The 10,379-nt window shown below is 60.1% G+C and overlaps 1 protein-coding gene across 1 annotated transcript; it reads right to left on the bottom strand.

Moving 5' to 3' along the window:
• Positions 1-10,121, bottom strand: LOC133264318 (valine--tRNA ligase, mitochondrial-like). Its single transcript, XM_061444266.1, has 28 exons — positions 9,902-10,121; positions 9,067-9,148; positions 8,766-8,866; positions 8,505-8,617; positions 8,342-8,408; positions 8,162-8,259; positions 7,974-8,055; positions 7,490-7,609; positions 7,289-7,400; positions 7,085-7,173; positions 6,745-6,835; positions 6,520-6,647; positions 6,127-6,230; positions 5,960-6,041; positions 5,795-5,871; positions 5,424-5,602; positions 5,175-5,245; positions 4,944-5,069; positions 4,599-4,703; positions 4,081-4,149; positions 3,888-3,966; positions 3,646-3,773; positions 3,170-3,322; positions 2,332-2,532; positions 1,637-1,748; positions 1,114-1,292; positions 876-986; positions 1-117 (listed from the first exon to the last, which is right to left on the bottom strand). Exons 1-28 carry the CDS (start codon positions 10,115-10,117, stop codon positions 1-3), a joined length of 3,192 nt encoding a protein of 1,063 aa, XP_061300250.1. The 5' UTR covers positions 10,118-10,121.
• Between the last annotated feature and the right edge of the window lie 258 nt (positions 10,122-10,379).

The following is a 10,379-nucleotide window of genomic DNA, read 5'->3' as shown; positions in this document are numbered from 1 at the left end:
TTATTGGGTTTTGGGGTGCAAGGGGGGGTCCAATGGGGGGTCTGAGGGGGGGTCCAAGGGCTCCAGGGCCTCCAGTGCTTGTTGGAGGCGGGCGAGCTCGGAGCGGAGGATGGCGACCTGGGGGGGGGGGGGCCCACGTTAATGACGGCAGCGTTAATGAGCCCTCCCCCCGTTAATGAGGTTAATGTGGTTAATGAGCGCCCCCCCCCCCGGCCCTGCAGGGTTATGGGGGGCAATGGGATGCCCTGGGGGGTAATGGGTGGCAATGGGGGTCAATAAGAGGCAATGGGGATACAATGGGATGCAATGGGGGGCAGTGGGAGTACAGGTGGGTGAAATGGGGGGCAATAGGGGTAGAATGGAGGGCAATGGGGTGTAATGGGGGTACAATGAGGAGGAATGGGATACAAGGGGGGCATAACGGGGTGCAATGCAGCACAATGGGGATGAATGGGATACAATGGGGGTACAGTGGGGGTCAATGGAGCACAATGGGGTACAATGGGGTCAATAGGGTGCAATGGGGGTCAATGGGATACAATGGGGGCACAGTGGGGGTCAACAGAGTACAATGGGGATCAATGGGTGTACAATGGGGGTCAATGGGTTCAATGGGGGTACAGTGGGGGTCAGTGGGGTAAAATGGGGGTCAATGGGGTACAATAGTGGTCAGTGGGTGTACAATGGGGGCCAATGGGGTTCAATGGGGGTCAATGGGGTTCAATGGGAGTCCACGAGGTTCAATGAGATTCAATGGGAGTCAGTAGGGTTCCATGGGGGTCAATAGGGTTCAATGGTATTCAATGAGGGTCAATGGAGTTCAATGGGGTGCAGTGGGATACAATGGGGGTCAATGGGGCTCAATGGGGCCATACCTGGTGCTGGGCGCTGGGCTCCGGGGCCCCCCCCAGGCTCTGGAGGCGCCGTTGGAGTCCGAGGCTGCGGCTGCGGAGCTGGCTCCGGGCGGCCGCCGGCTCCACCAGCCCCTGGAAGGGGTGGGGGGGGTCCTCCAGTGTCCCACAATGCCCTGGGACACCCCCCCCAGGGACCCCCAGTATCCCACAATGCCCGTGGAGTCCTCCCATATCCCACAATGCCCCGGGGCACACTCACCTGCAGGCAGAGGAGCACGTGGGTGTCAGGGCCTGCAGGCGCCTTCACCCAGCCCGGGCCTGGCTCTGGCTCCGCCCCCAGGGGGAGGAGCTTCAGCGGCCCCGCCTGTGCCAGCATCCGGAGAGTGGGGCCCAGCGGCTCCAGCCAATCGCGTGTCTCCGCCGGGCACTGGACCGCCACTGCGCAAAGCATGCTGGGATAGCGGCGTTGCCCCTCAGCCCACCCAACATGGCTGCCTCCAGTGAGGGTGTGAGGGAAACATGGCCGCCTCCGGGTGCCCCAGAGCATGCTGGGACTGCTGGGCTGTGGCAGCCTCCAGTGGGGGCCGCCATCTTGGGGCATAGGGGCAGCCAAGTGCATGCTGGAGAGCTGTCAGCCATAATGCCCCAGGGCACGCTGGGACTTGTAGTCCCCTATGTCTGTCAGCCATATTGGAGGCCCCAGGGCATGCTGGGACTTGTAGTCCCCTAGGGATGCAGCCATATTGGCTGCCCCAGGGCATGCTGGGACATGTAGTACTCACCGGGGGGCCGGGCCGCCCCGAGACGGAAGGTGCCCCTCAGCGCCCGCACCGCCCGCACCACCTCCAGCATGGCCCCCACCTCCCGCTCCACAGTGGGGCAGTGCCAGTGGGCCTGGGGGGACACAAACAATGGGGGTCAATGGGGCTTCAATGGGATGTCAATGAGGTGTCACTACAGCATCACTGGGGTGTTAATGGGGTCAATACGGCGTTAATGAGGTGTCAATAGGTCGTCGATGGGATGTCAATGGGGCATCAATGGGGTTGTCAATGAGGTGTTAATGGGGCATCAATGGGGGTTGTCAATGAGGTGTCTAAGGGGGTGTTAATGAGGCGCCAATGGCACGTCAATGGGGCACCAACAAGATGGCATTAGGGTATCAATGGGGCCTTGTTGAGGTGTCAATGGGGCATCAACGAGGTGTTAATGGGATGTCAATGGGGTGTTAATGAGACGTCAATGGGGCATGAGTGGGATGTCAATAGGGCGTTAATGAGATGTCAATGGGGCATCAACAGGATGTCATCAATGGGGAGATATAGAGGCGTCAAAGGGGCGTCATTGAGGTGTCAATGGGGTGTCTGTAGCATACTAATGAGACGTCAGTGGGGCACCAATGAGATGTCAATGGGGTGCCTATAGGGCGTTAATGAGAGATCAATGGGGCATCAATAGGGGTCTCAATGGCACTCACCAGGCTGGAGGCGTCGGGGAAGGGGGCAAGGGTGATGCTGGGGGCCACCGGGGGGGCGCGGGGAAGCCGCTGCCACAGCTCCTCGCTCAGGAAGGGGGCGAAGGGGGCCAGGAGCCGCAGCCCCACATCCACGCAGCAGAGCAGGGTCCGGCGCGTGTCCGGTGCCGTCACCGGGTCCTGCAGCAGCCCCTTGGAGGCCTCCTATGGGGAGAAGGAGGCATCAGTGGGTTCAATGCCATCAATGGCAGGGGTATGATGGACCCATCAATGGGTTCAATGCCATCAATGTCAGGGGTAGGATGGACCCATCGATGGGTTCAACGCCATCAATGGCAGGGGTAGGATGGACCCATCGATGGGTTCAACACCATCAATGGCAGGGGTAGGATGGACCCATCGATGGGTTCAACACCATCAATGGCAGGGGTAGGATGGACCCATCGATGGGTTCAACACCATCAATGGCAGGGGTAGGATGGACCCATCAATGGGTTCAACACCATCAATGGCAGGGGTAGGATGGACCCATCAATGGGTTCGATGCCATCAATGGCAGGGGCAGGACGGACCCATCAGTGGGTTCAATGCTATTAATGGCAGGGGTAGGATGGACCCACAATGCATTCAATGACATCAATGTCAGGGGTAGGATGGACCCATCAATGGGTTCGATGCCATCAATGGCAGGGGCAGGACGGACCCATCAATGGGTTCAATGCCATCAATGTCAGGGGTAGGATGGACCCATCGATGGGTTCAATGCCATCAATGTCAGGGGTAGGGTGGACCCATCGATGGGTTCAACGCCATCAATGGCAGGTCCAGGACCCACACGCACCAGGAAGACGTCGCAGAAGCTCCGTGTCCAGAAGTGCTGGATGGCCCCAAGGGCTCCGTGCGGCTCCAGCGCCTCCATGTGCCGGGCGCAGGCTCCCACCGCCTGCAGCAGCCGCCCCAGCACCCAGCGCCCCATGGCCACACGGGGGCAGCACTGGGGCAATGGAGAGAGGGATGTGGAAGGGGAGGCAAAGGGTGATGCCTGGGGGCCCACTCTCCTTGCACCCCCAAAAACCCCCTTTTAACCCCAAACCCCTCCTTTTACACCTCCCCAAACTCCCTGTTTAACCCCTAAACCCCTCAGATCCCCCCTTCACCCCCCAACCCCCCCCTTTACACCCCCTCATTGTCCCCTCCACCCTCCCATTTGACCGGCCATACCCCCTCTTTACCCACCCAAACCCCTCTTCCACCCCCAAAGTCCTCTTTTGACCCCCCCAAACCCCCCTTGTGCCCCCTCCCCCCCCCCCCCGGTACCTCCTCAGGGCGCTGTGGGTCACAGTGGGGCCCCAGTGCCTGCAGCACGAACCTGACCCCATGCCAGACCTTATTGCAGAAGCGCCTGTGGGTCAGGGCTGTCCCTGCGGCCACCCGGATGCTGTCCCCTATGGGGGGAGGGGGGGACAGGACAGGGACGCTCAATGGGGACCAGGGATGGGGGACACTCAATGGGGACCAGGGACATGCAGGGTCCTGGTGCCCCCCCCTCCGGCTCTCACCGTGCACGTTGTGGGAACACAGGAACATTCGCAGGGCATCAGCGCCGCACTCGGGGATGCCCTGGGGGAACTGGAGCCGCTGCAATGGGGAAGGGGGGGTCAGGAAAAGGAGGGGTTATAGGGGGGGATATGGGGGGTCAAAGGGAGGGGTTGGAGGGGTAAAGTGGGGGCTATGGGGCAGGAAAGGGCCCACCTGCCCCTCTGTTGCCACTCGGAGCTCGTGGGGGTCCAGGACCTTGGTGTGGAGCCTCTGCTGCAGCTCCTGCAATAGGAGAGACCCTGCAGTAAACACCAACCTCATTGGGAGACCCTGCAGTAAACACCAGCCCCATTGGGAGACCCTACAGTAAACGCCAACCCCATTGGGAGACCCTGCAGTAAACACAAACCACATTGGGAGACCCTGCAGTAAACACAAACCACATTGGGAGACCCTGCAGTAAACACAAACCACATTGGGAAACCCTGCAGTAAACACAAACCACATTGGGAGACCCTGCAGTAAACACAAACCACATTGGGAGACCCTGCAGTAAACACCAGCCCCATTAATCCTGTTTGTTATCGTAGCGTCTTTTATATGTACAACCCACATATATATGGGTTATTATAGGGGCTACCATGTGCTATTATAGGGTCTTCCATGTGTTATTATAGGGTCTCCCGTGTGTTATTATAGGCTTTCCCATGTGTTATTACAGGGTCTCGTACCTGCAGCGAGGCGCCAGCGATGACATCCCGGGGGTCGATGACATTCCCAAGGGATTTGCTCATCTTGCGCCCGTAGGAATCACGCACCAGCGAGTGCAGCAGGACCTGAGGGGGGGACAGATGGGGGGGACAACGGGACGACGACATGACACGGACGACGACATTCCAAAGAGCGGGAATAGGAGATAGTTGGGAACACGGAGCAGCCCCAAATGGGGATGGGAACCCCATGAGCAGGGGCTGAAAGGGCATTGGGGTCCATAGGGACACACAGGGGGAACACTGGGGTCCATAGGGGAGACATTAGGATCCATGGGGGGGACATTGGGGTCTACGGGGTGGTACCTTGGTGAAGGGCAGGTGCCCCATGAGCTGCAGGCCCAGCAGGGCCATTCGGGCCACCCAGAAGAAGAGGAGGTCGCTGCCGGTGGCCAGCACGGCCGTGGGGTAGAAGCGCTGCAGGTCGGGGGTCTGGGGACACCAGAGGGGCCCTTGGGTCCCTTTGTGCCCCCTTTGTGCCCCCTTTGTGCTCCCTTTGCCCCCCCTTTGTGTCCCCTTTGTCCCCCCCCCATTCACCTCTTGGGGCCAGCCCAGTGCAGCGAAGGGGAAGAGCGCAGACGAGAACCACGTGTCCAGGACATCGGGGTCTGGGGGGGACCCCAAAAGGCATCAGAAAGATGGGTTTTGTGGTGAAAAAGAGGGGTTTTGGAGTCCAATTTTGGGGTGAAAAAGGAGGGGTTTTGGGGTCCAATTTTGGGGTGAAAAAGGAGGGCTTTTGATGTCCAATTTGGGGGTGAAAAAGGAGGGGTTTTGGGGTGCTCTGACCTTGCTGCAGGTGCAGCCCCTCGGGGGGGCAGCGCAGGAGCCGGGCAGCGGCCGCTCGGGCTTCAGCCTCGCTGCGTGCAACGACCCAGAGGCCACCAGGGGGAGCCGGAGGGGGCCCCTGCACTTGGTAGGCAGGGACCCGGTGACCCCACCAGAGCTGCCGGGAGAGGCACCAGTCCCTGTGGGGGGACACAGACATGGGGGTAATGGGGTATGGGGTATAGGATATGGGATATGGGGTGTGGGGACATAGGGATATGCGGTATGGAGTATGGGATATAGAATATGGGATGTGGGGTATGGGGTATGGGGCATGGAGTATGGGATATGGAGCTACGGAGATATATGGATATAGGGATGCTTTTCCTTACCCCACATTATCCATCCAGGTTTTCCAATTCTTCTCATGGAATTTAGGGATCAGTTGGAGGCGTCCGGATGTCACTGCCTGGGGAAGGGGGATGAATGGGCGGGGGTCACACAGGCAGGGTTTGGGGGTGTCACCCCCATATCCCACATCCCCATGTCCCTGTCACCTCCCGGGCCTGCGCTGCCATCTCCTGGCACCGCAGGAACCATTGGCTCTTCAGCAGGTACTCAACGACGTCCCCAGAGCGGCTGCAGGGACACCAGGGTCACCTTGATGGGGCTGGGATGGGGATGGGATTGGGATGGGATGGGGATGGGATGGGGATGGACATACCTGCACATGGGGAGGGTCATGGCGTGGTCCTGGGTGCCGCGGTGCAGCCCCAGATCGGCCAGAGCAGCCACAACCTTGTCCCGTGCCTCGAAGCGATGGACGCCCTGGGGACACACATGGGGACATGGGGATGGACACAGGGAGACAGGGATGGACATATGGACAGACATGGGGATGGACATAGGGACACACATGGGGACATGGGGATAGACACAGGGACACACATGGGGATGGACATAGGGAAAGACATAGGGACACACATGGGGATGGACATAGGGAAAGACATAGGGACACACATGGGGATGGACATAGGGACATGCATAGGGACATGGGGATAGACACAGGGACACACATGGGGATGGACATAGGGACACCCAAGGGGATGAGCAGTACCTGGAGCCACCCCCCGCCCGGGGGACACATGGTGCCATCGTCCCCGATGACAGAGAGCAGGGGCAGCCCCTGGGCCCGGGCCAGCACCAGGTCACGGGGACTGTGCCCCGGGGTCACCTTCACTGCACCTGTGAGGGGGGTATGACCCCATTAACACCCTTGAGCCCATTGAGACCCCCCCCCTCAGCCTGGCTCCCAGTCCTAGCCCCATACTGGTCCCAGTACCGGTGCCTTGGGTGGGCTCCACGGAGGGGTCGGTGACGATGGGCAGGAGCTGCCCCGTGAACGGGTGCCGGACCCGGCGGCCATGGAGGTGCTGGGGAAAGGGAGGGAATCACGGCGGGCACAATCCCCGTCCGCCACGCACTGTCCCTTTAAGAGCATCGGGCCCCCATCTCCCCAACGCGCTACCACAAGCCCCGCCTACTTCCCCTTATATGGATGCATCCATTCCTAAAAGCCGAGGCGCTAAAGCAGCTCAACAGCCAATAGCTGCGAGGCACTTACTGCTGAAGCCACGCCCCCCCGGTAAACCACGCCCCCTTTCCCAAGCCCCGCCCCTCACCGTGTACCGGGGATCCTCGGGGTGCACGGCCACGGCCACATCCCCCAGCATCGTCTCCGGCCGCGTCGTGGCCACCGGTAGCTCCAGGCCTGAACACGCCAAGCACATGCCAAGGACATGGGATGCACACACATGTCATAGCACGATGGGGCCCCCCACACGTGAAGGGGGCACGGTGGGGGGGGGGTCCCAATGGTCACTCACCGTCCCCCCCGTCCACCGGGTAAGCAAAGGTGACGAGGAGGCCGAAGGTGATGGGATGGGGACAGCCGGGGATACGGAGCGCCGTGGGGCCCGTCAGGGAGCGGGGCTCCACCTGCATGGAGATGGGGGGGCTGGGACACCATGGGGAACCCCCAAGGACCCTTTGGGGCCCCTTTAGGGACCCCTTGGGGCCGCACTCGCCTCCACATCAGCCAGTGCGGAGCGCAGGGCACAGGACCAGGTGACGAGGCGGCGGTCGCGATGAATCAACCCGGCCTCATGCAGGCGCACGAAGGCTTCGATCACCGCCCGTGAGAAGCCCTGTGGGGATGTGATGGGGACGTGTCAGTGGGGACACGGTGGGGACATGATGGGGATGCATTGGGGACACACTGAGGAGGGACTGGGGACATGATGGGGACACTACAGGAATGCATTGGGGACACATTGGGAATGCATTGGGGACATGATGGGGATGCATTGGGGACACATTGGGGACACGATGGGGACACATTGGGGACACAATGGAGACAAATGGGGACACGATGGAGACACAATGAGGACATGATGGAGACACTTTGGGGACACATTAGGGACATGATGGGGATGGATTCGAGACACGATGGGGACATAATGGGGACGCACTGGGGACATGATGGGGACACTATGGGGGTTCCCAATGTACCGGGTCCATGGTGAAGGTGCAGCGGCTCCAGTCCAGCGATGCTCCCAGCACCCGAAGCTGCTTCAGGATCTCATCCCCATGCCTGGAAAAAGTAGGGTGGGACGGGACAGACACACATGGCTTTGGGGTGACAATGTCACCTCATACACCCCACTGTCACCACCCCACCTCCCCACTGTCCCCCTCACCGTTGTTTCCAGGCCCAAACCTCTTCCAGGAACTGGGAACGGGTCAAATCCTGGCGCCGTAAGCGCCGGTGCTGCCATAACCAGCGCTCCACCACTGCCTGAGGACATCAGTGGGGACAATGGGGAGGCTGTTTAGGACATTGGGGACAATGGGGATAATGGTGGGGGGGGGGGTCTCACCTGGGTGGCAATGCCAGCATGGTCAGTACCCGGCACCCAGAGCACGGTCCAGCCCTGCATCCTCCGCCTGAAACAGCACCACCAGCACCCATGGGTGCCCCCAGGCCCCCCCAACCACCAACACACCCCTTATGGGTGACCCCAGGCCCCCATCCCCACTGACCAGCGCACGAGGGCGTCCTGCAGAGCCACCGTCAGCGCGTGGCCGAGGTGCAGGGAGCCAGTGACATTGGGGGGGGGCAGCACCAGGCTCAGGACACGGCCCCCGGCTGGTGTCTGTTATGGGGGGGAGAACATGGGCTGAGACCGGGCACAGCTCAGGGCAGCAATGGGCTGAGATCGGGCACAGCTCGGTGCAGGAATGCACTGAACCCCCATAGGGTTGCAATTACCACTCCCCCCCGGCTGCCTGTGCCCCACTCACCGAGGCTGGGGGGGTGAAGAAGCCCTGCTGCTCCCACCAGCTGTACCAGGCGGCCTCCACGTAGCGGGGGCTGTAAGAGGGGGGCAGCGGCACCCCCGTGGCTGTACCCCAAAGGTGTCACCAGGGGTCAGTGCTCAGCCACCCCCACATAATCCACACCCTAAATATCACCTTATAGCCCTTATGCCACCCCTACCCCCCATGTCACCCCATAGCCCCCCCATCACCCATACCCCCCATGTCACCCCATAACCCCCCCTTTTCACCCCATAGCCCCCTCCACTTTTCATACCCTCCGTACCCTTCTTGCCATCAGCTTCCAGGGGGTGCTCATACTCCACGATGCTTTTGGGGGTCCAGCCTTTGGGGGGGGCTGTTGGCACCTGCCAGACCAGTATAAACCAGTATAGACCAGCACAAACCAGTGTAGTATTACCAGTACAATAGTATAACCTCTATAAACCCGTAGAAACCAGTATAAAACAGTACAAATCACTGCAGTATTACCAGTACAATAGCAAAACCAGTATAGATCCATAGAAACCACTATAAACCAGCACAAACCACCATACTATTACCAGGACAACAGTATAACCAGTATAGATCCATAAAAACCATTATAAACCACTATAGTATTACCACTACAATACTATAACCAGTATAAACCAATGGAAACCAACATAGATTAATACAGAGTCACTGAAACCAACATAAACCCGTCCAACCCCCTAAAGTAGTACCAGTACAATAGTACCAACGTAGACCAATAGAACCCAGTATAGATCAATATAGGCTCATAAAAACCAACATAAACCAGTACAAACCAGTATAGTATTACCAGTATAATAGTATAACCGCTATAAATCCTTAGAAACCAGTATTGATCAATATAGGCGCATGCAGATCGGTATAAACCAATACAACCCACTATAGTATTACCAGTACAGTGGCATAACCAGTATAAACCAATACAAACCAGTATAAACCAATACAGACCCATTAAAACCAGTATAAACCAGTCCGCACCACACACTCCAGTGCCCCCCAGTTCATCCCAATGCTCCCAGTTACCCCCAGTCCTTCCCAGTTGCCCCCAGTACCCCCTCCCATACCCCCCCCTTGTCCCAGCCCCGTACCTGCACCCCGGCCCCCCCCACGGCCGCTCTCTGCCTCCTCTCCCGCTGCCTCCTCTCCTTGTACTCGCGGTCCCGGAGCCGGCTCCGCTCGGGGGAGCCCCGGGGGGGTCCCGCGGCTCCGGGGGGGACCCCGCAGCACCGGGCCCGGCTCCCCACGGCCGCCCGCAGAGCGCGGGGGGCAGCGGCCAGGCCGCGGGACAGCACCGGTGCCGCCATGGAGGGAGGGAGGGCGGGCACTAGGACCCGGTGGGGTACGGGGAGCCCGGCTCACGTGACAAGCGCTACCAGCGCTCACAAGGCAGGGGGCGTGGCCGACGGCGCGCCGCATGGCGGGAAAAGGAGGCGTGGCCACGGCGGTGCTGAGGACACGGTGAGAAAAGCAGGACATGGGGGGGAGAATTGGGGGGCAGAGATAGGGGATAATGGGGGAGACTTAGGGGCGGAGATGGGGGCAATGGGGGGGACTTGGGGGGCAGAG

The sequence above is a fragment of the Pezoporus flaviventris genome, unplaced genomic scaffold (assembly GCF_033815535.1).
Source record: "Pezoporus flaviventris isolate CSIRO_AGI_PZ_B2104156 unplaced genomic scaffold, CSIRO_AGI_Pfla_v1 ptg000748l, whole genome shotgun sequence".
NCBI classification, from domain to species: Eukaryota; Metazoa; Chordata; class Aves; order Psittaciformes; family Psittacidae; genus Pezoporus; species Pezoporus flaviventris.
The sequence above is the reverse complement of the archived record's forward strand: the minus strand, read 5'-3'. Positions and strand labels throughout refer to the sequence as shown.